Source organism: Balaenoptera acutorostrata, chromosome 9, assembly GCF_949987535.1.
Source record: "Balaenoptera acutorostrata chromosome 9, mBalAcu1.1, whole genome shotgun sequence".
NCBI lineage: Eukaryota > Metazoa > Chordata > Mammalia > Artiodactyla > Balaenopteridae > Balaenoptera > Balaenoptera acutorostrata.
Genome location: NC_080072.1, coordinates 103,189,132 through 103,215,247, shown reverse-complemented (window position 1 = coordinate 103,215,247; position 26,116 = coordinate 103,189,132). Strand labels below are relative to the sequence as shown.

At 55.0% G+C, this 26,116-nt stretch overlaps 1 protein-coding gene across 3 annotated transcripts in view; it reads right to left on the bottom strand.

Moving 5' to 3' along the window:
• Positions 1-26,116, bottom strand: part of GRAMD1B (GRAM domain containing 1B) — a 181,409-nt gene that overhangs the window by 30,422 nt on the left and 124,871 nt on the right. For 2 of the 3 annotated variants that reach the window (XM_028162448.2, XM_057552848.1), the window contains exons 3-5: positions 17,073-17,283; positions 16,165-16,185; positions 10,097-10,117 (exon numbers count right to left, since the gene is read on the bottom strand). In XM_028162448.2, coding sequence (XP_028018249.2) covers positions 10,097-10,117; positions 16,165-16,185; positions 17,073-17,283 — 253 coding nt within the window. The remainder of the gene's footprint in view (positions 1-10,096; positions 10,118-16,164; positions 16,186-17,072; positions 17,284-26,116) is intronic. The other variant, XM_057552847.1, reaches the window with a different exon arrangement.

The following is a 26,116-nucleotide window of genomic DNA, read 5'->3' as shown; positions in this document are numbered from 1 at the left end:
ATCCAAACTTCACTCCCTCATCATCCCTTAGAAGACGATCTAATCCAAACCTTACGTTACCAATGAGGAAACTAAGCTCGGAGAGAAGTCCCTGCACAAAGCCCTCTGGCTGGTCAGTTGGCAGAAGTCTCGATCCCTGGTTCTGTGCTCACCTCCCACCAACACCTGTGCTGCCAGACACCCCTGAACCCACCCAGCGTTTTGGTGCCTCAGTGAAAACTCAAACCCATCAACTGCCTTAGTGAATCCTTCTTGGAAATTCCATGAACCAGTTGAACAGACAGGAAAGGCACCCAAGGCTGATACGCGAAGACAAGTGCACAACCCGGGAAGGGTCAGGCCTCGTGACAGAGACATCTGCACTCCACCCAGGTGACTTGTTGACCTACTTATGCCAGGAGCACATGCAGGTAGACAAACCGTCCTGTTATTGCTGACAGATGGGTCTTGGCCATTTACGCTTTCTCGCCCACTTCCCTGGGAATCCACTGGCATACAGCTGTGGCGACGATGGAGTGAACTCTGCACTGTTCGTTTCTTGGCTTTCTGCAAAGCTAACGGCCCGTGAGACAGCTGAGGCTGTGGCCTGACCACCCTGGCAGCAGGCACTGACTACCTGAGCCAGAGGGAACTGGAGGATTTCAGGAAGTTGGAGGAGAGAAAACAGCATGACTTCAGTTTGGGGAGGTCTTCCAGGTAAGAGAGAAAGAAGAGGAGTGTTTTCAACTACTATGTCCATAGTTAATTTGAAATTTAAACTCTTGTTTTGGCTTATTTATAAAATGAGTTTTGTATGTGCAAGTGGACCCTCTGCTACCTTCCCCAAAGCAACAGATATGCTGTAGAACCCCAAACTTCACCGACCATATGTTTGAACCAAGTATCAGGGTCATTGGGAGGGAATGTCTGGAAGCCAGCCCATCCCGTGACTTCTACGGCTAGAAAAGACCTCAGGAGACAACATTCCTCGGACCCATCAAACTGAAACTGAGGTATCGAATCTCATGGCCCCCTGGCCTCACAGAACAGAGCCCACACACTGAAAACCCTTGCCTGAGCACCTGATTGTCAGGAAGTTCCTAATTATGACTAACCGACCTTGCAGAGCTAACGTGGAGTGAGATAAGACCCTGCACCAAACACTATCATAAGCCCTTCACAACATCCTCTCATCTGACCACAGGGTCGTTTTTATGATCCCGTTTTAGACGCGAGGAAGCTGAGGCACACAGAGGTTAAGCATCTTGCCCAAGGCACGTGGTTACGAAATGCGAGTGTGGAATATGAACCAGGGTGGGCAGTGTGGTCCACAGCTCTGGGTCTGAGCCATCACTCTGCACTGCCTCAGGATCCTTGCGCCAAGAAGGAGACAACAGGGATGCCCCAGCCGAGCACACCCTCTTGTGGATGAGGTGCTAACTTATGCGGGGGGCCCCCACTAGCCTTCCATGCCTGCAACTGGGGCTTTTTTGGGGCGGGGGTATAGTTTCAGTTTTGCAAGTTCTGGAAATTGGGTGTACAACAATGTGAACATACTTAACACTGCTGAAATATATATTTAGAAATATCTAAGATGGCAAATTTTATGTTACGTGTATTTTACCATATATATATATATTTTTTGGCCGCCCCATGCGGCTTACGGGATCTTAGTTCCCCGACCAGGGATTGAACCCAGGCCCTGGCAGAGTGAAAGCGAAGAGCCCTAACCACTGGACCGCCGGGGAAACCCCACAATTTTTTAAAAAACTGTATGTCAAGTTGGTCTTTAAATTTACAAAGTTCCAATATCAGCCTGAGGACCAGCCTACCAGGTGGCCCCGGACCCCCTTCAGTTGAAACTGGACATCAGGCATCCAATTGCCTGCAGCCTGGAAGTCCTCCCCTTTCTAAATGTTCCCTCCGTGGCGCTCTGTCACCCCTGCTTCTCTCACATCCAGTGGGGACTCAGACATGGACAGAGATGCAGGCGCAGGGAGTCTGGCCCTAATCTCCAAACCAGAGGCAAACGGAGGAAGCCGCCCTCTCCTCCCCTCGGAACAAAGCCATGGCTATGGGGAGGGGAGGGCCCATCCAGCCCTGACCTCAGAAGTCAACCAGTTCTGCGAGGGCTGCCTCGGGGTGTAGAAACTCCTTAACCCAGGCCCACAAGTCACTGCCCTGATTCGAGCAGGCTGCCGGCGTGGAAGGCAGGCAGGCTCGCCTCCTGGAGTCTAAAGTACAGAGACCTCAGTTGGCCCGCCACCATCTACCTTCTTGACGCGGGAGACCGTGACCCTCTCTCCCTGGCGCCCTCGTGCTCTTAAAGCCGTCTCCTCCGAAGGGGAGGCACGGCTCACCTATTTCCATTTTACATGGCCAAAGACTTCTGGTCCAAGGCTTGTCAAACCCGGGGCCCTCTCAGGGAGCAGGGCCAGGTGGCGAGCGACAAGGGCGCGGCGGACCTGTCACCCGGCGCAGAGAAGCCAGGATGCGCACTCACGGCTGGGATTTCCTCAGACCCGGGCCGGCAGCAGAGCTCCGCGCCGGCAGGTCCGTCCGTCAGTTCCTCCAGGCGCCGCTGCAGGGGCTGGCTGTCCTGCTCCCGCAGGAGGCTCCAGAGGACCCCCGATTCCGTCAGCGATTCCATCCCGGTCCCCCAACTCCGACCCCGCACCGTCCCCACAGGATGCAAACAGGCAGCCTCGCCCGGGCTGGACGCAGACAGGCGGCCTCTGGCTGCTCGGCAGCGGGTCTGCGTGACCCTCGCTGGCCCCCTTGGCGCCCCTGGAGCCCCGTTCCCGGTGCAGAGCCTCACGGGTGGGAGGGTGCGGTCGGCAAGGTTCTCAGGCGGGCTGGCTGGTCCCCAGGGGCCGGGCTCTGCCTCATCGCACTCGGCTCCCAGCGTGGCAGGTCTCCAGGCTGCGGGTGACCCCGAGGGGACGTGAGGAGGCCCCTCCCCCGGGTCAGCGCGGACAGCCGCTCCGAGGGGCCGGCTGCGGCCGGGACGCGGAGGACGGGGCAGGTGCACGGGGCCGCCAGAGGCCCGCCCCGCCGTTACTCACGCACGGTAAGTACAGGGGCTCACGGCTGGTCTGAAACTCCAGGGAGGGCAGACGCCCAACTCCCCAGCTCCGTCTGGCCTGTCCCATAAGGCAGCCTGTTCAACGTGCAGTCGCTGCCCTGGGCGGGCGCCGGGCGCTGTGACTCACGGTCCTCACCCAGGCAGCGCAGCCACCGCTGGCTGGGGCACCAGGGCCTGCCCCCACCCCCACCCCCCTTCCTCCCAGACGCGCTCCTCTCGGCTGACCAGCAAACAACTTCTTTGTTAGAATCGCCCGTGGCAGGAGGGAGGGGTGGGGGAGGCAGGGCGGGTGGGCGGGCAGGGCCGGAGCCCTACACACGCTTCGAGTTACAGGATCTGGGTGATGGTACCGGCCAACGTCCTCCAGTAACCCCCGGCCTAGCCTGGCCTCCCCAGCAGATGTTTCCTGCAATGGAAAGTAGCTGGCCTAGGCTCCGCGTCGGGGAAGGGAGGGGAGGAGGTGCCAGGGGCACTGCTGCTGTGATGAAATCTGAAATGTGAGACCTGAACAGCCAGGGACTTCTTGGAGACACACTCTCCCCTCACTGGCCCATCCATCCACCAACACCCCCCTAGCAGCAGCAGCAGCAACAGGAGACTTGGAAGTTTAACACATCCAGTTCCAGATGTGCCGGTGGGGAGAAGCTGAGGTCAACAGCTCCCAGGTGCGTGGGAGGCATTGCTTTCCTTCCCAGGGATGCCGGGAGGGTACCCACGCAGCCTCTCAGACCTTGAGGGCCAAGGAGCCATGCTAAGAGCAGAGAATCTGGGCCAGCTCCAAAGGAGACAGACAGGCTGCAAGGAAGCTGAGACCTCTGGAGAGGAAAGAGAGCCTGGCCAATGAGGGCAAGAAGGGCTCCAGAAAGAGAAGCTGGGGGCAGAGATCAGACAGCACTGGGGCCGGGAAGATTGGATTCCCAGGAAAAGTCAGACTCTGGAGACAAACGGGGCACCTCCCTCACCCTCCCCAGTTCTGCCCGCCTTGCCAGGAGGGTCTCCAGGCTGCACACGAGGGAGAACGCTGCCTTTGTCCTAGGAGTCTCAGCTATCGATATTGGATGCCGTAACGCTCAAACTGTACCGTACTTAAAAATGATCTAACCATCGTATTAAGAGTATAGATTCCTGACTCCCAAACCCCAAAATTGTGATTCAGAGGAACCTGGGGTCTCCCAGTTAAATCGCGTTGGAGGAAGAGCCTGAGTCCTTCCCCGAACTCCTGTTCGCGTCTCTCACTGTGCACACCCCGGACGCAGCCCCCTCCTCCGCCCGTCTATCACGCAGGGTGATTCCTCTCTCAGACTACCATCTTCTCCAGGAGGCAGCTAACGCCTCCAACTATCTTCTCCAGCACCTGCCATGGTGTGTTTCAAGTATCCGCCGCTCAGAAACTATCTACCAAATGAATGCATTCCTTTTGCACTTCTTACACTGTCCCTATTTTACGCATCTTGTGTGTACACATCCACACACATCCCCACTCCTATAGGCATGGCTCCCAGCACCCAGTCCCTGCCAACCCTCTCCAAGCCATAAATCCGAGCTTCTCTCTGCCCTGCGCCAGCCCCATCGTCAGGAGTGGGGTAGGAGAACTCAGCAATCCCGTTTTCCAGGGTGACCGGAATGCCTCTCTCCTGGGCCTCACCAGACCCCACGATCTAGGCAGTACCAGGACCCAAGAGGGCTGAATCCTTACAGAAATTCCTTGGAAACATCTGAGTATTGCTGGGGCCAGATGAGGGGATGACTGTTTGGGGTCCAATGCGGTGAGTCAGGGGCAGGACACACCCAGAAAGATAAGCGCTGGGAGATGAGTCCCAGTGCCCTCAGCCTTTGTCTCCTACGCCCCCTCACAACTGCCGCCGGGCAGGGCAGCGGGCAGCTTTCAGCCTGGGGAGAGGGAACTGGCCCCAGGCTAAACATTAACTCGAGGGCAAACACTGGGAGCTGGGACCGAGTGGTACCCCCGCCCTGGCTAGAGCAGCGGGAGGGAGAGGGTGGAGGTGTCCAGGAGAAAAACAGATGGATCTTGGTGGAGCAATGGCCTCACCTAGGAAGAAAGCAATTAAGACCCTCAAAGGAGACGCTGGACTTTCAACCAGATCTGGGTAGGGAGGAGCCAGATGTGGGATAAGGGGCAGTGGAGACGGGGGAGGTGACCCAGCAAAGGAAGGAGAGAGGTGAGTGGGTGAGGGTGTAACAGAGAAAGACAGAGAGGAGCGGGACTGGTAGAAAATTAAGACAGCTGTCGGGGGCCCGGGGGTCCATGGGTAAACAACAGAGGGGAGCCGGACGGAGGCGCACAGGAAGCAGAGGCCGTCCCCGAAAACAAACAAACAAACAAAAAAACGGGCTGCCAAGGTATCCTCAACGATGCCTTTCAGCGCTCACTCCCACTTTCCTCACTGTCCCCCATCATTCGAATTTCACTCCTACAAAGCTTCGTCCTCTTGTTCAATAGTATGTCTGCCAAACCTGCCTGGTCATTCCACAGGGCCGGCACCATCTCTCTTCCCCACTGGACAGCCAGCATCCCCAACGGGGACCAGCAAGCCACTTGGGCCCTAAAGTCTCAGGGCAGCCGCCAGGGTCTGGGCTCCCATCCTCTGACCTCAGAAACCTTCCTTCCCTAGGTTGCCACGGAGATGACTGACCCTCCAAGAAAGAGGTGAAGCAGGTGAGGAAGCACCTTTGTCCCCCTGGAGCACCGGGGAAAAGACTTCTGTGACTTGCCTTCATCCAATATGTGAGAGCCCACTGCGTCCAGTGGGGCCATCTTTGGGGGGCAGATTGCACCCCTCCTGCCCCTAACTCTCCCCTTGGTTCCCTGTTTCTGCTTATCCTTCCACCTGTGTATCCCCCAAGCTGGGGGCCTTGACTAGTAAAACTGGGGTAGTCAAAGGGGGGGTTCAGGGGCAGTAGATGTGATCAGGCCTGGCAGGGACTCAGGCAGATGGCCCAGCTTTCAAACCCCACTCTTGACCTGACTATCCCTGGCTGGAGACCAGAGGCGCTTGCCTCAGTCTTTCCACGTGTCCCTGGGGTCCAGCCACCTCCCTCCGTGGGACCCGCGCTTTATAAAGGCCAAGATGGTCTGTCATCACGGTGACAGCTCCTCCCTGGCTAAATAGGTAAAAGTAAAATGCAGAAGAGAGGCAGGTGGAGGGGGAGGCTGGGGAGGGACAGGCAGGGGTTGGAGGGGCTTCCTCTCACATCAGACCCAGGCTACTCCAGTGGGCCTGAGATGTTCTCGCAACGGTCGGCAAGCCTGTGCTGACCCTCCCTGCCCTGAATCCGGCCAGGCATTTCTAACTGTCCCTAGGGCTGGGGACGACAGAGCCTTCGCTTATCTGAAGGACGTCCAGTGCCAACAATGGAGCCTCAGGCAGCAGAATAGCTGGAGAGCCACCACCGGTGTCAGGAGAGGGATCAGAGAGGGCTGTCTGATGCCTTCCTGCTGGCCAAAGTCCAACCCCCTAGGGCAACACAGTGGTGAGGCAGGAGGACCGAGCAGATCAAGGGAAAACAGAGAACCAGGTCACAGCAACAGGGGCAGGGCAAGGGCCTCCTGAGAAACCAGGAATGGACTACGGGGGGCAGTGCTGGGGAGTGGGGGCGATGAACTGAAGTTTCCTGATGGGGCCTCTGCACACGAGCGCTGACACACACACAGCATACCGCAGGAGCGCAGGCCCCAGAGGATGGGGGCCCCGCACGCCCGTGTGCACGGACTCAGGTGGTTCTGAGCTCAGGCAGGGAAGCTCCCAGGACCTGGCTTCCCAATGGAGCCAGAGCATCCGGCCTAGGAGCACAGCCACGCGCAGGCGGTGCCCACGGACAAGCGCACTGGTGCCATCAGAGTGGGCATTCACGGGGGTGACACTTGTGTGAACAGGCAGCATCTTGCTTCCTCCACAGACACCCAGGGGTGGACCAGCCCAGAGCCGGGGCATCAGCCTCAGGACGAGAGCAGGGTTTTACTTGGAAGAGGGGGGTTCCCGGTGTTGCTTGAAGCCGGCCTCTCTAGAGCTCTACCCACTATGGCAGCTGATTACCCTCCGGACGTGAAAACACATAAAGAAGAAATGCCGGGCTTCCCTGGTGGCGCAGTGGTTGAGAATCTGCCTGCCGATGCAGGGGACACGGGTTCGAGCCCTGGTCTGGGAAGATCCCACATGCCGCAGAACAACTAGGCCCGTGAGCCACAATTACTGAGCCTGCGCGTCTGGAGCCTGTGCTCCGCAACAAGAGAGGCCGCGATAGTGAGAGGCCCGTGCACCGCGATGAAGAGTGGCCCCCGCTTGCCACAACTAGAGAAAGCCCTCGCACAGAAACGAAGACCCAACACAGCAATAAATAAAAAAAAAAAAAAAAAAAAGAAGAAATGCCAAGATGCACTAGACACAGCCCCTGACATCTGTAGCTCAGGCCGGCTGGAGATCCCTTCACCTCTCAGCTTCCCTCCATCTGCCCAGCTTCTGCCGCTTCCTCCCAATGTCCACCTGCCATTTCTCTCTCCCTCCCCCACGCTGGTCCATTCTGCTCCCTGTCCGGACCACAAGTCAGGACGTCCGCGGTGGAAGTCCGGCAAGACCAGGAAGAAGGCAGCACCCAGGGGCTGGGTGGCAGGCACAAGGGGCCACGTCTGCCTGGCAACCCTGAATCGGGGAGCAGGGGAAGCAGGAGAGCTGCAGGAACACATTTGTGGATGGGCCCCACGTCTGGTATGGCTGAGCTTCCAGAAGAAGCCCCCGCGTGAGAGCAGGAGGCCGCGAGGGGATCTCTGAACGCTGCTCAGCAGAGCCCCTTGTGCACTTGGCCTCTGTGAGTTGATGATTTGTCCTGGGTGGAGAGTCAGTGTCTCTGGAATTCATTTGGGGTGAGGGGTGGAGGGTGAAGGGAGACGGCCTAGGATTAATGGAGGGTGAGGGCAGGCAAGGCCTGGGAACCGGGTGGGCTCTGGAGGACGACTGTATGAGGGGATTTACGGAGCGAGTGAGGGCACGCTGCTGCAGCACGTCTCCGCTGCAGGCGGAAGCCACCAGCAAGCAGCGCTCGGCCACGCCGGGCTCCTCTGTCTGTCGCTTATCTGCCATCAGAACACCTGACCTCTGGGCCCCATATGGCAGCTGGCCTACCGCCACCGTCCAGCCAAGCGGCGGCATCTATTTCTAGCCTGTTGCTCTGCTGAGGGCTCAGACGCCAGTTCTCCTGTGCGGGGCTGAGGGAGAAATCAGGAGTGAAAGGAGGGGAGAAGCGGGGTGGGGAGGGGAGTAAAACCTGCTAGAACCAGAGAGGAAGAGAAAGCCAGCCAGGAGAAGGAAAGTTAGAAAGGAGAGCGGCAAACGGAGGTGGAGAAAAGAAAACGGGGGAGTCAGCGAGGAAAGGGTAGGCAAGGATTCAAGGGAAGGAAACGTGAGACGGAGCGGAAAAGCTGGCTGGAAAGAGGAAAGGAAAGAAAGGAGTAGATAAAAGGGAGAGGGTGGAGACTAGCAGCAAGGATGAGGGTCTGCCCGTCCAAATCTGGTCGATTTAATTGTCTCCGGGGTCTGCAGCCACGTGTTTCCTGCTCCCCTTTGAGGCACTGATTCTACAGTACCCCTCGGGAGGGTGGACAATTTCGTGACGACGGAAAGGATGCTGGAGGCCCCACCCACTCCCAGGGAAGCATTCTCCATCCCCTCTACCTCTTCCCACACAGAAGGAGCTCCTCTCCCCTCCAGGATGTCAGCTCTAAGCCACGGGGAGGCCACAAGCCCAGGTGAAGACCACTGTGGGGCCAAGGGGGGCGGAGGGGCTGAAGTCTGGCTTCTCCCACCCACAGGCCACCTCAGCCCTCAACTCCCCTCCTGCCGGCACAGCCCACCAACCTCTGCCTTGTCTGCGCTGGGTGAGGCTAAGGCTGGGGTCCATCAACCCTATCTCCAGCTGGTCCCCTGAGCAGGAGGTGGGAAGCCACAGGGCTGACTGACACGTGCTTGACTTTGGGGAACTGCTGAACCCTGTGGGAAAACACCCTCCACACAGTGATCCTGGCCCAAGTCCCTGCGTTACACCCAAGCCTCTCCCCTCCTTCTCCTCCCGCTCCCCCTCGCCAGGGCGTCCCCAATGCCTGTCTCTCAGGCGCCCACTCCGGCACCTTCTCCAAGTCCACGCGACCTGCCGCAGCGGGGGCTGGCGTTAGGGGAGCGGGGAAGGTGCGTCCACGTGACCATCAGGGTCAAGCACGGGGAACAGCGAGCTCAGGGATGAAAGACAGTGACCTGAGACCGGGCCACGGCTGCCCGTCCGTCCACTGCGCAGCCGCGGAGGTTGGAGCACGACCGGGCAGCTGCTGAGACTCCAGCCAGCTGCTCTTCGCGGGAAAAGTCTGAAACCCTGGGGCCCCGGCTCTGTGACCCAGAGGATGTGGCCTCTGCAGGGACCGCTTACTCCACGATCGGCTTCCGCGTAGGAGCGCCTGGCTGGACACGGCAGGGACGACCCCAGAGCCGGGGATGTGTTCTGGGAGGAGCGTGCCCGTGGGGCTACTGTGGGGACCCAGGGGCAGAAGTCACATTCCGCCACATGAGACTGCCTCGCTACAAATGGGCAACTTGTCTGGCTGCTTTCTCCCCAAAATGTCTTGGTTAAGGGGAGGAAACCTCGGCCCTAAGTTTAGGCCCCAGGACTGTCCCGTCCCAGAGTTCTGTCTGGCCTTGGGATGCCTCCCCAGCCTGGTCTCCTCCGTCAGGGCTGGAGGGCCCTTGTCGGGGATTCTAGGAGGGGGGACGAGGCAGCCCGTCTCTGCTTGGTCTCCGGGAATCGAACCCTTCCTCACCAGCAGTCCTGTCCTGCTACAGAAGAGAACCATGATGTCTGGTTTTTGAGGGGGGGGTTCTGGTCAGGAGAAAAGCCCACCTTTCTAGGCCCCTAAGTTTGCCCAAGCCCACAGGGAAGCCACGCCGCGCCCCCCATGCCTCCATCCCCTGAGCACGGCCACCCCCCACCCGCCTTACACGTACCCAACAAGCAGAGAAAAGGGATACTTACATTATACCAACTCTGGCTTTTCTGAAAAAAAACAAAGTAAAAGAGAAGCAACGTTAGTCAGGGAGAGATGGCGGGAATGGCCAGAGCATTTCTGGCTCCAGAGGGAAGGTTACACAGACAGCGGAGGGCGGGCGGGGAGGAGGAATCCCAAGGCAGCTGAAGGTTCCCCGTGTTGTTGCTCGGGGTGGGGGGTCCTCCTTTCTCAAGACAGCTCCCGAAAGGAGGCCCAGGGAGCGGTCCATGCTGGAAGCCCCCGCGGCTGGGATGGCAGGCAGCGCAGCACCAGCTAGAGCTCGACTGGAAGGGAGCAGACCCCATCACAAGGTTCTTCTGATGGGGGCGAGGGATGCACTGCAGGCATCCGAGACCCAGTCCCCAGTGGGCCCTGATCAGAAGCAAAGTACCCATGGAGACCAACACAGCCGTCCACCCGAGTCGGCCCCCCTGAAAGGCAGGGCGGGACCCTCTGGTGTCGGAGAGTCGAGGGGCTGCCTAGAAACTTCCCTCCAACTCAGTAAATTCCTCCTTCTGCCCAACTGGCTGATCACATAAGTGACAGTGGCCAAGGAGTGGTTGGGGGCTGTGTGTTGGGAGGAAGGCTGAAGCACATAATTGCTAAAGGTCCTTCCCGACTTCATGGGGTTAAAATTCAATACCAACAAACCCTGGTCTTGTCCCGACTCCAGAATTCAGGTGCTCTCCATTCCCAGCCCTGAGCAAAGGTAACAAAGATTTTTAGGGAAAGAGGAGGGATGGCTAAGAGGAGGGATGACCTAGTCTATCTCCCATCTCACTGGCCAGGAGTCCTTTATACATACACATCCCACTTGGAAGACAGACAGAAAGACAAGCAGATAGAGACAGACAGACACACACACAAGCACACGCACACCCCTGCCCCATCCCTTCAGGGGCTGACCCAACAGGTTTACATTGGGTAGACTGGGGCTGGGGTATTTTCAGTTTTAAAATGCTTGCCAAGGGTGTATAATTCAGGAGGAGAATCCCTGGGTAGAAGGAAGCTTTGCCTACGGGTCCACATCTTAACTATAGGCACACCTCGTTTTACTGCGCTTCATAGACATTGCATTGCTCACAAATCGAAGGTTTGTGGCAATCGGGCGTCAAGCAAGTCTACTGACACCATTTCCCCAAGAGCATTCATTATTTTTTAGTTAATTTAAAATTGTATTTTTAATTATAATTAAATGTACACTGCTTTTTTTAGACATAATGCTATTGTATACTCGACAGACTACAGTACAGTGTAAACGTAACTTTCAGATGCGCTGGGAAATCAAAATATCCACGTGACTTGCTTTATTGTAACATCTGCTTCACTGTGGTGGTCTGGAACCCAACCGCAGGCTCTCCGAGCTATGGCTGCACACGCAGAGGTGTGGATCATGGGCACACTTAGCAACCTTTATCCCGCCCACCTGGTCTTACAGGGTCCCTACTCCTAAGGGAAGAAGGCAGGTGTGGTCTCAGGAGGTCTGCTGTGCGGTGTCTGGAGAGGCGGGGGGGCGGAGGGTGAGGGTGACTGCAGTGGTGAAGGCCTGGGCGTGCGATCGCCCCCCTTGCTGGCTCTCCCATCCCACCGGAAGAACTCTGTAGAGACCTTCACCTTCGCTCTGAAGAGGAAGCGTGTCAGCAGAAGAAGGACAGGCGTGGGTGGTGCTGCCTCTGAGTGGCTTTGTTTCAACCTCACACCCTATCTCACTGGCCAGGGGGCAGATGGCAAGGCAGGCGCTCAACCCTCCTCTGCAAGATGCTCTCCTTGGTTGTTTCCCAACAAAGACTGTCACCACGGCCCCATCCGGAAGTCACGTATTCCCACCACAGCCTCATCTTCTCCTCCAATCCAGAGGGCTTAGCAGGTAAGGGGCCAAATCCAAATATTCAAAGCCAACTATTCCACCACTGAGGGAGAATGGGAATCGTGGACTGAAAATTCGCCTCTAGTCATTCTGGAGGAGAGCAGATGGGGCAAGGAGGCTGCATCGGACTCTACCCTGCACCTTAGAACATCTTAATTCTTGGGTCCTCATTCTGAGATCACAGGGCACGAGGCTGTGCAGGTATCCATGAAAACACCTGTCTCAATAGTGGAAAAGCACGCTCTAGAAGCTGCCGGCCTCAAGCACCCGCAGTGTGCCTGCGTTTCATCAAACCAAAGCCAGGTCATCAGACCCCTGCTTCACGGCTGAGAAAACTCTCTGTGCCCGCCCCCAGCTCCTCACCTCACTGCCCTGGCCTCCACATGAGACCCTCGGAGGAAAGGGGGCAGCAGGAATTTGATCCTTTACTTAGGCTCCCCCTCCTAACTCGGGTGAATGGAAGAAGGAGAGTTTCGTGCACTGCCCCACAGATGCGTGGCCCTTCTGAATCTGTTTGGAAGAAGAGCTTCAGAGTGACAAAGGGCCTGCACCAGGGAACCTGGGCCCACCTCTGACTAGCTGTGTGATACCTTTGTGTGTGTTACCTGCTTGTGTAAATACGTGTTCACAAGCACTGCAATGTCAGACACACAGAGCGAGGACTTCTGTCCCTCAGCCTGAGACTCCGCCCCGACCCAGCGCTCTGTGGGCAGCTTGCTGCCTGTCACCACTGAGGGTGTCCACCCCTCCGGCCAAATCCACGGCAGCCCCTGGGAACAGCCATGTGGGTGTGAGTCTCCCTGAACTCAGCTTGATCTCCGTGGCTCCGCTTTCCAGGACTGAGTCCTGGAGGAGCTGCTGGACCGGGAGGGCCCAGCTCACGGGGCAGGGGGGCCAGGGAGCGGTGGCCCCAGAGGGTGAGAGGGGTGTCCAGTGGCACTCGTGAAGTCTCTGCCCTGGTGGGTTCTCGAAAATGTCCTCCTGTGCAGAGAGGGCCGGAGGCAAGGGAAGAACAGAACGAGGGAGTGGGGGGAGGGCTTTCTGACAGGTGATAAGTGGATTTGGGCAAAGCGGGAGGACGGAGTCAGGAAAACTGCCCAAAGACAGAGCTGCTGGGACGGGGCTGGGCTGAGCAGGTTTCTAAGCTCCTCCCCGAGGTCTGAGGAGCGAGCACCTTAGGGACTCCAAGGCCCCTGGAAACAGACAAGTTCCTTACACATCCCCCCAGCGCAAAGGCCCGGGAGTCGGGAAGACGGGGCGTGGGCAGAGAAGGGACGGAGGAGCGCTAGCTAGAGGAGTTAGGGGGAAAGAACAATTTCTTACTTTGATCAGGTTAAGTCTGTCATACTGGAAAGGAAACCACAAAAATTAGGACTGAACAACAGGGAAAGAGTCAAAGGGGGAAAGGCGTGCCAGAGCCACAGAGCCCGTGACACCGCACACCCAGCGCGGGGAGGCACAATGCGGGGGCCAAGCAAGGACCTGCCTGGGCTCCCGGCACCGCAGCGCCCGGTTCCGGAGCTGGCGGAGCGGGAAACGGCTGCGGGCTCCCCCTGGCGGCCACAAGCCAGCACTACAGAGCGGAAGCTGGGCGGTGGCACAAACTGAGGGGTCCTGGAATAGACCTGGGCCTTGACGTGTAGCCCAGGGCTCCGGGCAGGGCTGCCCCGGGCAGGGCCCGCCTCAGTAGGACAGCTGCAGAGTCACAGGAGCGGGGCCTCGCTGGCTACCGCGTCCAACCCCAGTGTACTAACAGGAGGAAATGGGGGCGCAAGAGAAGGGCAGGCGACACTGTGAGCGAGGCCTGGCTTCAGGGAGAAGTGGGGGCACTCTCCAGCCGGCCTGAAAAATATGAGGTCACCTCCTCTAGTGCACAAGATGCAGGCAGCAAGGTGGCCTGGCTGTGAGAATAGTGGCAGTAGCTCTGGCCACCAGACCCCTCGCTGTGGTTGCATTCGGTCAACCTGAGAAAACGCTCCACCGGGGGAGGGGTATCCCCACCACAAGACCCCCCTCCTCTCCTCACCTCACCCCTGCAGCTTTCCCTCGCTCCCTGCTCCGGGACCTGACCGCGCAGAGCCTAACTCCTACACTGGTCCTCGTGTGTCTTCTCTGTCCCGCACGCACATTTCCCAGACCAACCACGGCTGCTACCACGTCCGCCTGGGGTGGCAGGCCGCCCTCCCCACCACAAGTCAGTCCTTGTTAACTGCTGTGGTGTCGGTCGGTGACGATGGTCACGACTGGGGAGAGGATGGGGTGGGGAGGCAGCTCTCCGAAGCAGGGGACCTCAGTCTGTGGCTGACGGGTTCAGGCACCGCCTCACCCAAGCTCTTCATGGCGAGAGAGAACCTGGACCCCATCAGTCACCTCCCTCTTCAGCTCCTTAGGAAAGGGGCTGAGATGCACTCTGGGTTCACGCTCAGCTCTGGGTCTCTTCATGATGCCTCGTTTTGCCCCTCCACAATCCCACTGGGAGTTCCAGCCTGGTTCCGGGCACCCGCTCCCCGCCTCAGACATGAGCTCTCCTGTCTCCGACTTCATGAAGCATCCCAACCACGCATGTGGTTCCGAAGGTCAGGTTAGGTTTGTGGATAATCTGGGCACAAATAATCAGGATAATCTGTGTTTCTTATCTCCCTTCCCAGACTAGACGCTGCCTGGGGGGTGGGAACCTGGTCTTCATACTCCTTTCTTAAGGAAGACCTACCATTTAGGGGTTTTTAAAAATCCTCATCATTGGCTACTCCCCTCAACCCATCACCTGACCAAAAGAGGCGCTCCGTTAAGTTCTGACTTAAGTGCTGTCGACCGTAAATAAGTATTGCTCTGCTCTCTGAGTGCCTTGCTAGGCACAGGGGTAAGAGGGTAAGGAAGCTTAGAGCTTGACCTTAGGATGGAAAAGTGGGCAAACACTGTGGGCAGAGGCAGAGAAGTGGAATAACTGGATGCCCCGTCCCGCTGCATCTGCCCTCTCCCCAGCCAGAGGCGTGAGGGGCTCAGGAGGGGCTGACGGAGGTCATCTCCGAACCCCGTCCCCAAAAGGCCTGCACCTGCTGAGCCCCCCGAACCCACAGGGGACTCCTGGGGGCCTCCTCGGGGCAGGCAGAGTTCCTCCTGCCCTGCCCACAGCCAGCAGCTGTGGTTTGAAATCCTCAGAGCTAAGATGAGTTTTTAGCCTGAAGGTCACAGACTGTAGGATTAGCCCTGCAGCCACTCGTTCATCCCTCAGGAACAGCTGTTGAACCCTGCTCCTCCCCAAAACCCTCACAGAGGCTTGAGACTATGATTAAGTCATCCCTCAGCTCTCTCTTCTTCGGGCTGTAGCCACCCCCTTCCCCCGTGGGTATCATTTCCTGAGCCCCGCTGTTGTAAAACACCTATTATTCACCCTCCGTTCCCTCCAAGTTCTCCTCAGGCCTCTGAAATCCTGGGGTCCTGGGCAGACCCTGGCACGGGCTCCCTGACCTGGTTGCATCTGTGCAGGGCCTGAGCAGGGACAACTCTCAGTGTCCGCGACCTCCCGGGGCTGGTGCCACGCCCTCTGAGAGAAGACTTCTCCTCTGATCACCAGCCAGGATCCGAAGAACACCACGAGCCCCAGGCTGGATGGTGGGCGGAAGCATGAAGGGGCGCTCAGGCTGAGCAGCTCTCAGCGGGCAAGCGGAGGGAAGGAGCGGGCCAGGGTGAGCTCCTGGGGTCGCTCTACTGCACCAGGGAACTCGCGTAAGGGAATTCGTGACCCTCAATCAGCTTGCCTGGGGAATCAGGAATCACCCACCAGAGCATGTACAAGGGGGCATCAGGACCTGCAGCCCCACCAGATCGGGGAGTGGGGGGCCTCCCTTCCCCAAAGGAATGAACCTAAGCCCTGGCAGGACCCTGCTTCTACATGGTACCAGGTAAGTAGGGAACAGACGCCCAGCCGAGGCAGTGTTTGCGGCGCAGGCAGAGACACGGGGGGGGGGGGGGGGGGGGGGGTCTGGTCTCCGACTCCGGGTGCAGTGGGAATGGTCCGCTCAGTGACCTCAGCCAGCCTGCCAGGGGCAGTGGGGCCGGCCCTTCTGGGAAAGGGGCCAAGCCAGACGCATGGGCCAAGATGGGCGAGGGAAGAGGGAGGGGTGCGGAGCACTACAGACAATTCAACACCGGAGGGGAGACCAAAGACAGAGACAAAAGATGGCTTACTTTTGAGAGGCGCTTGTGAGACTAAGACCATGCATGCAAAGAAGGTATTTGGGAGATGGGGTGGGGGGGGGGGGGGAGAAGAGGAAGAACAAGAAATCAAAAGACAAATTCAGGTGGGAAGCCAGCTCCCGAGCCTCCCGGCGTCCCCTCCCCTCCCCAGGGCCTGTGAGTCCAGCAGGTAAGAGAAGCTTTTGAAGGAGCATCTAGGCAAAGACATCTCCTGCTTCCCAAAGGACTAAGGGGGTGGGGGGTTGGGGAGAAGAACGTCTCTGGGGACCATAAGTAGCCCAGGCCCCCCAGGGCTTATTTTATGCCCCTCCTTAGGCAAAGGCCCAGGGCTCAGGTGGCAACTCGTACACACCTGGGAGGGATGGAGAGCCCTGTCACCGTCCTCTTGGCCGGATGAGTACCAAGTAGGTTATTACCAAAGGCCAGGCAGGGTGATGGCCAGGGCGGAGGTTAAAACGGCATTCCGCAACCTTCCCTGAGGACTCCCTTCCTGGCACTACAGTTGTCCCAAATAATGTTCCCTTCTACCCCAAATTTGGAAGAGGTAGCAGGGCTAAACAGATGACCCCTCCTGACCCCCAGAGCACCTCTCCTCCAAGTCTCAAGGCATGTGAGGCTCCCTAGCCCCTAAAGAGAGATAACGGTCATTGCGGAGTCATTTTTCCAGCTGCCCGGGCCCTCTCGGAGTGCTTAGCTGAGATGATAACATTTAACTAGGGTCTCCCCTGACGGCCCCGCCTCGCCTCACTGAATCAAGGCTATCTCTGGGACACTAGGGGCCGGCCAATCACGCCAGGTCCCTCGATGACGGGGTTCTCTGCCTCACCGTCCCCCCACTGCCAGCTTCCCTGCAGCCGGCTAGTGAGCGAGGACAGAGTCCCCGGCGGGGTCGGGCTCACCTTGGAGTTCTTGCCAGCGCTGCGGCCCGACTGCAAGGAGCAGCTGCGCTGCACGCCCTGCTCCGGCGTGGACGGCGACTTGTCTGAGGAGTGGTCTGAGCCCTTCTCCACCATGGTGTCTCCGTCCGGGCTCTGAGCGGGTGGCGAGCGAGACCGCTTCCGGAGGATGGGGGAGCAGGCCGGCGTGCTGCGGTTGGAGTTACTGGCAGTGCTGCAGGGGCAGACGGAGAGAGGGGGCGGGGTGGAGAGGGAGGAGGAGGAGAGACGAGCAGTCAGTGACTGAAGGCCAAAGACGGGTCCCAACGAGCCAGCTCGGGGAGCCAGGGTTCGGGGCTGGGGAGAAATAGGGAGCAAAGGGCCCAGCTACGGACTTGCTGCACCATAATACTGCTACTGGCCAGGAGGGGGCGGTGGTGTCCATGTGAAATGGAAATAGCAATATAAAGGGGTAAGTAGGGCAATTAGACATGGAGAGATTCGTTCACCCAGCCATCCATCCGACCATCTGTCTGTCCATCCATCCATCAGATATTGTTAGGACCCCCCCCGCCCCCCCATTATATGCCAAGAACTGTCTAGGGAACACGGAATTTAAGATCTGAAAGGCTCATTAGAGATCATATCAATACTATCAGCTCATTTTATACATGCTGCAAAATCCAGTTTCTACATTTGGTTTTGGAGATATTTGCCCATAAAAATAACAAAAATAATCCCACTCTCCAAAGCATTCACAACATATTATTTCACTGGGTCCTTAAATCATTCCACCAAGGTAGTAATGACAAGTGCCGTAAGTCCTATTTTTAAAATGAAGACCAGTGCATGGCAAAGAGGATCATGTGTCCTCTGATCACAGAGGGCTTAGAAACAAAATCTGGGTCTTCTGACTTGTAACTCACCCGCACTATTCTATCTCCTTGTAAGCCAGACTGGTTCCTGCTCCCCTCGCCCAGGGCAAAGATGAATGCAGCGGAAGTTCTCACATGCCATGTCTCCTCCCCCAAATTCACTTGCAAAAGGTACCTTGTACATCCCACCGTACCAAATCCCCTCACGCCAAGGCTTATAAACTGTGTAAATATTTAGCTTGTGTTCTTAATGGACTAGGGGAGATGAAGAAAGGAAGAGGAGAGGAAAATTAAGTGCAGTTAAGTTCTAACAGGTGCTTGCTTTGCTCTGAGAGAATGGAGGAAGGAAAGAGACGGAGGAAGGAAAGAGACGGGGGGAGGAAAGGTTATGGAGGAAAGAGACGGGAAACGGGAAACAAAGCCCACGTTGAGACTGGAAAGCCAAAGAAGCACGAGGGGAGGGGGTGAAAAGCCCAGGGCCTGGCACAGGGCAGTCAGAGCAGGGTCGGGGCTCTGGGCACAGCCGGATGGATGCAAGGCTGTCAGGGCCCCAGGAAGCACCCTGGGAAGCTGCATCCCCACCTTCCCTCAGCGAGTGGAGTGCAGGGCGGGGAACACTGCCATTTGCATGAAGATCCAGCTGCAACCTCAGATGTCCCATCGGACCCACCTGCAATGAAAACCACGCCCCTTTCAGCAGAACCTTCCACCTGGGGATCCTTGGCAGAGAGAAAAGGAAGGAAGCCCAAAAGCCCAAACCAGCAAGTGCAGGAGGAGGGCAGCAGTGGGGCGAGGGAAGGGCTCTGATTTTTGGAAGGAAACGGATGGAGAGAAGAAGCAAAAGGAGACCAGAGTAAAGGAAGCCAAACGTGACCAGAGGGTGTATGGGGACACGTAAGGCCGAATGTTTTGCTTTATCCCCAAACAGAATTTGAATTTGGAAACTCAGTTATAATACCAACAACAACTGTGATTTAGAAAGCGCCTCTTCAAGTTCTCACCCCACCGCCAACATCCTTATCCTCTCCGACTTCTGAACTCATCCACTACCATCTCCAGCCAAACCCTGGACAAAGGAAATTACGTTCTTCTCCCTCGGTTGGAAGAGCTGGGCCTTAGAATAGCAGCAAGTGGCTCCTTGGACCCGCCCTGGGGTGGGGGCTGGGGGCCTCGGGATGGTCCAAGGAGCAGGATCAGGTGCTCACCTCTCTGGGGGCAGCCCCCCCACCCCTCTTGGGCCAACCTCAGCCCTCGGCCAAACACTCCAGGGCTGGAACCGTCTCCTGGCACGGCTTCACTGGAAGAACAGCCAGGACCGGACCTCTGCCCCACACCTCAACTAGTTCGCTCAGAGAAGCGAGAGCAGGAGTGGATGACACCAAGTGCACGCCCGTCTCGGACACGCGGACCCACGGCTGGGCTCCTGTCTTTTCCCGAGGTAAGGGACATCCCCACACAGGGTGATTCCAGACCCAGGAATAGAAAGGAGCTCCCTTTATCCTTCCTCAAACTCTGAATCCCTGAGAAAACTGCCTGTTGAGGGAAGATTCGAGCAAGGGGTGGGCAAAAAATTCCAACCGGGAGGAAACTCACCCCAACTATCCAAAACCGCATGAACCTCAGGCGCTCGTGGTCGACGTGTCTAGGAGATGTCCTCCGCCCCTAGTGACCCCACATCAGCTGACCCTCCATATGCCACCCGACGGGTACTAAAAACTCTGCTTTCAACACTTCAGTCAACCCTGAGAAAACCATAATTCAAAAAGAATCATGTACCAAAATGTTCATTGCAGCTCTATTTACAATAGTCAGGACATGGAAACAACCTAAGTGTCCATCATCGGATGAATGGATAAAGAAGATGTGGCACATATATACAATGGAATATTACTCAGCCATAAAAAGAAACGAAATTGAGTTATTTGTAGTGAGGTGGATGGAGTTAGAGTCTGTCATACAGAGTGAAGTAAGTCAGAAAGAGATAAACAAATACAGTATGCTAACACATATATATGGAATCTAAGGAAAAAAAGAAAAAAAAAAGGTCATGAAGAACCTAGTGGCAAGACGGGAATAAAGACAGACCTACTAGAGAATGGACTTGAGGACACGGGGAGGGGGAAGGGTAAGCTGTGACAAAGTGAGAGAGTGACATGGACATATATACACTACCAAATGTAAAATAGATAGCCAGTGGGAAGCAGCCGCATAGCACAGGGAGATCAGCTCGGTGCTTTGTGACCACCTAGAGGGGTGGGATAGGGAGGGTGGGAGGGAGGGAGATGCAAGAGGGAAGAGATATGGGAACATATGTATATGTGTAGCTGATTCACTTTGTTATAAAGCAGAAACGAACACACCATTGTAAAGCAATTATACTCCAATAAAGATGTTAGAAGAAAAAAAAAACCACTTCAGTCAACAGACGATGTACACTATCACACGCCATTTTACTCTCTGTGCTTATAAGGCTGTTGATTTGTGCTGCTCTTGAAAATCTCTCCCCGTCTCCCTGACGACACACGCCTCTCTCTTCCACTCCTCCTCCTGTCTCAGCAGCGGGCTCCCCCCTGGCTCCTCCACCTGAAATTCAGTCCTTCCCCAAAGGTGGGCCCTTCACCACCTGAGCCAGTTCCTGTTTTCCATGACTTCAACTATGCCCGGAAGCAGAGGACTCCTCTACCTGCTTCTGGCCCTGTTAGCTTCAGCCCAGCAACCCGGTGCCACCGTGACGTTTCCTCCAAACGGACGTGTCTCCCGAGCACCTGAGATTCAAAACTGAGCTTGCCGTCTTTCCTCCCAAGCCGCCTCCCACTGCTGCCCATCCTCAATGCCATCCTCATTTCCTGCTCTCTCAAGCTGCAGGCCCATCTCTTGCATCTCACCCCACAAAAAGTGAGCCACTGAAGCCCATCAATTCCATTTCCCTAAAGCTCCCACGACCCATCCCTCCCTTCCACCCCCAGGGCTCTAGTTCAAGCTCTCAATGCCTCCGGCCTAGACTTTTCTAATAACCTTCTAAGCAGTTTTCTCCTCTCCTTTCCTCTTTCGTGCCCATTCACACCTTTGTCCTTGAATCTTTCTAAATAAAAGCCTGATACTATCTTTCTGCCCCCTACTAGCGTTCCTATTAAAGTCCAAAATCCTCAGCATGGAATTCAAAGCTCTCTACTGAAAATAATTTGACACTTTCCCTAGATCTCAATACTTTCTCCTTGTACTCGCTCAAAGGGTGCCCATCTTCTCGTCCTACTTATCTTCCCCTGGTTTTCTTAATACACATTCTTCTTCTCCTGCCCCCTACCTCCCCAACTCACCACTTGTGCGTGAAGCGCTCTCTCCGTTCATACGTACCCAATGGAGTCCTGTTCATCTTTTAAGACCCATTTCAAACCCCACCTTCTCCAAAAAGCTTTTGTAAATCTCCACCACTGAACTGACCAAAGCATTTAACACGTTCTGCCTGGTGTTAAAGTGAAGACCTGCACACGCCTGGGCGCACACCTCTGAGCCTCCCTCCCTGCTCAACGGGACGCTCTGTAAGTAGTATGAGCTCAGCTAACGCCTGAAGCGAGTCTCATTCTAGTGCACACCCACGGCTTTAACAACCCCCAGGATCACAACAGCCCCCAAATCTGCACCTCCAACCTGCTAATATTAATACAAATAGCTAAAAGTTTATCAGTGCTTATGAATTCCTGGCACAGTGGCAAGCATTTATTACGGCATTCTCTCATTTAATCTTCCCAACGAACCTGTGAAGTATTAATGGATATTATCAGTCCTGTTTTTCAGGTGCTAAATCGAACGACTGACAAATTAAGTAGTTTGCCCAGAGTCACACACATGGGTAAGTGGCTGGAGAGGCCTAATCAAACGTAGGCCTATCTGATTATAGAGCTTGTTCCCAGAACCAAGCATTCAGCAATGTCTGTTTGCTGGGTGACGAGACAGGAGGATAGATGAACAGGATTGATGGGGAGCTGAACGGATGGAAAGAAAGAAGGAATCAACTTTCTGCCTCTAGCCTTCAATCCGTTCTCTATTTCACTGTCAAAATGAACTTTCCACAAAAAGTAAATGGGTCATTTTTGGCCCTCCTCTGCCCCTGGTTAAAGCCCTCTATGCTTTTCTACCTCCCTGGAATAAAATCTGAACTCCAAACTATGGTACAGAAGTTCCCCAACTGTCGACTCCAAGCTGCCTTTGAAAGCTCCGGCTTGGCTCCTCCTCCCAGGACACACTCGGCCTCAGCCATCAAGGCCTATTCATGGGTCCCCTGGCACGCTCCCTCACTCTTCCACGTTGTATCAGTCTTTCCCACCCAACACTTACACTCAAGACTAAGCCCAAGTATCACCCTCACGCCCCACCCCATGCTCCACCTCCACTCTGATCCTTCGCTAAACAGGAAGAAATGTTAGGAGCTACTACAGTCCTAACTCGGCAAAATCACAGCTAGACTCGTTCGATTCCTAAAACTCTTTTACTTTTACTAAGCTTTTTTATTTAGTATTTTTTCCTTTGGCCACGCTGTGCGGCTTGTGGGATCTTAGTTCCCCGACCAGGGATGGAACCCGGGCCCTCGGCAGTTAAAGTGCCGAGTACTAACCACTGGACCGCCAGGGAATTCCCCCTAAAACTCTTTTAAAAGGCACTCCATCATCCTACAGATTCGGGTGTCCTGCTGAGCAAATAAAACCAATTCTTATGAATCTCATAACCTGTAATACTGTTTTTCCAACAAACTCTACGATGTGTGCCATTAATCTGATCCTGCCACCCTTATTAGCGATAGTATTACATTGTATTTCAAAATCCTTGGATTTTAAAGCTAAAAATGACCTTCGGTTTGCTGTAGAAAGAAAGGAAGACACGGATTTTGGAGGGGCTATTGGCGTAAGACCCCCCCTTTCAGATTTCAGAATTAACATAGCCAACTCTTAACTTCACATACAAGAAACCTGAGAGGGCTTCCCTGGTGGCGCAGTGGTTGAGAATCTGCCTGCCAATGCAGGGGACACGGGTTCGAGCCCTGGTCTGGGAAGAATCCCACATGCCGCGGAGCAGCTGGGCCCGTGAGCCACAATTACTGAGCCTGCGCGTCTGGAGCCCGTGCTCCGCAACAAGAGAGGCCGCGATAGTGAGAGGCCCGCGCACCGCGATGAAGAGTGGCCCCCGCTTGCCGCGACTAGAGAAAGCCCTTGCACAGAATGAAGACCCAACACAGCCATAAATAAATAAATAAATTAAATTAAATAAAAAAATAAAAAAAAAAGAAACCTGAGAAATAGAGGTTAAGTGCCTGGCCAAGGGGATAGGACTTCACATCTGGATCTTCTGTTCCACAAACATTTATTGAACACCTGGAATAATACTAGGCGTTCAAGTTCATACTGATGAGTCAAAAGGATCCTTGTGCTTGGGACATTACCATCGGGAAGAGCTAGACACGTATTCCTGTCATTTTAATATAAGCAACAAGTGGTGTGACAGGAGAGAGGAAAGGAACCTTAGAGGTCAAGAAAGGCTTCCTTGAAGATATGGCCTTGAGACTTAAGCTGGGTCCTGAAAAATGTGTCAGAGTTAATTACATGGGACTGAGTGAACTGATGAGGATGAGGATGATTTTTGTGACTTTCTGTCTGAATTAAAAAAAAAAAAAATCCAACAAGGACTCAGAGGCAAAGAATATACAAATCAATTTTCACTGCAAAGTAAAGGAGCTGTTACAGTGGAGGATTACTGGACTGAATGTCAATATTATGACATAGTATGAGTGTGTTTCATGTTTGGTAATTGCAATCATTGTTGCTTTTGCTGTGGTCATCCATGTACAATGCTTGGTGTCAGTCTATTTATCTCTTGTAAAAATAAAATAGTGTGTGTGAAAAAAAAAAAATGTGTCAGAGTGAGCCAGGTGAAGGGCGTGGTAGTAGGAGGGAAGAGAACGTTCCTGAAAACAACAAAAAAAAGACAACCCACAAAAACCAAAACAACAGCATGAACAAAGGTATGAAGGCCTAAAATAGCATGGAGTACACAGAGCAGTACAAGGAACTGTGTGTTTTTGAAGCATAACACACTTGAGAGAATACTTAAGAGATTCTTGTCCTCATCAACTCTCCCCAGTAACAGGTCAGCTGAGACCCCCTGAACCACCTTTAACCCCTGAGGGGCGGGGGGGGGGGGGGGGCCAGAGGTCATTCATTCACTTCCCATCTCTCCTATTTTATTTTATGACTATTATTTTTTTTGATATGGACCATTTTTAAAGTCTTTATTGAATTTGTTACAATGTTGCTTCTGTTTTATGTTTTTTGGTTTTTTGGCCACTAGGCACGTGGGATCTTAGCTTCCCGACCAGGGATCAAACCCGCACCCCCTGCAGTGGAAGGCGAAGTCTTAACCACTGGAACGCCAGGGAAGTTCCCCATCTCTCCTATTTTAAAACCTCCATCAAAGACTATGTCACTCCTCCCCTGGTTACTTTGCTGACAAATAGTGCTTCCTTAAGTCTGACCACAGTACCTCATGCTACAGTTTGATCCTGCTTCCCATAGTTAGGTCTGGCTGAAGTCCCTGAGAAACAGGGGCACGTGGAAAGAGGACCAAGGCTCTTGGGCCTCCTGTGGCGACCCTCCTGGCCGTATCTCCCACCCCCGCTCGAGACGTGGGAGCCACGGCCCCGGTCTGCTTGGCCTTCTGTTTCCATCCTTCCGCCCGTGTAGTCCTGCAGGCCAGCTCCCTGATCAGCCACCCACACGGTTTCAGACCCCCGAGCAGAGCAGGATAGTCAGCTGGTGTCCCAGTGCTCCTCATTTTTTAAAAAAATGTATTTTATTTATTTATTTTTGGCTCTGTGTCGGGTCTCTGTTGCTGCACGCGGGCTTTCTCTAGTTGCGGTGAGCGGGGGCTACTCTTCGATTCGGTGCGTGGGCTTCTCATTGCGGTGGCTTCTCTTGCTGTGGAGCACGGGCTCTAGGCGCACGGGCTTCAGTAGTTGTGGCACGCGGGCTCAGTAGTTGCGGCTTGCGGGCTTAGTTGCTCCGCGGCATGTGGGATCTTCCCGGACCAGGACTCGAACCTGTGTCCCCTGCATTGGCAGGCGGATTCTTAACCACTGCGCCACCAGGGAAGCCCCCCAGTGCTCCTCATTTAAGTTAACTTGTTTGCTTGCAGCAAAGTTAACTGTTTCTGCCCCAGGGATTGCAAGATATGTACCTGTCGCCCCACCCCCAGAGGCTCCTTTCTGGCTCTCAGGTCACTGTGCGTTCCGGCCCTGGCTCATTCCCAATCAGACCCCCTCCTTCCCACCCCTGGACACTTCATGTTCACTCTATGGTTCACCCTGAGCCCAGCTCTGCCATGACCTGGATGATCAAACGTATGGCTGTCACAACTTCAGTGCCCCATACTGGTAATTTTTTAAAGACTGCCTAATACATTCCAGCGCACCCCACCCTAATAGAAAGAGCATTTAATTAGAAATTTAGAAAGCCAATTTCAAATGAAACGTTTGTTTGCCGAAGGCCTGCTTGGGCTCTGCAGGGTCAGGATTAATCGCCAGTGTGCAGCGTAAGCAGGCTCAGCGTTGAGTCCCAGCTTTGCCACTTGCTGTGTGACCCCGGCCTCTAAGTCTTATTTTTCTCATCGGACCAATGAGAGATACTAATACCTATCTCAGGGGATTGTTGTGTTAAGTGAAATAACGTAAGTGAAATCTTTAGTGCAGTGCCCGATACATAATGAATGATCAATAACTATTTCTGAGCTGCTGTTATTAAGAAGGTTTTTGTCCCTCTCTGTAAAAAGTGGAATAATTATCCTTGCCCTTTTTCCTCAGAGGGTTATATGGACATGCTTTGAATGCTCCCAAACATTACTTCCCATAGGAGGGACCAAATCCACGTGGGGTGCTTTCTTGAAGTGCAAAATCCCAGCCCCACCCCCACTCAATAAATGACAATTTCCAGGGGATGGTCTTATGAATCCGCATTTTAAACAAGCACCATAGCTCATTCTGATGCACCCCAAAATTTGAGAACCAGTGTTCCCAAGGACTAAACCCTATAAGGATCAAGGGATAAGTGACCGTATCTGCCCCAGATGACAGAAACCTGCTTGTAACTCTCTTGAGTGCATCAGCTGTTCAGTGTCTGCCGGGTGGGTGGGCTGTAACAGCAAATCAGT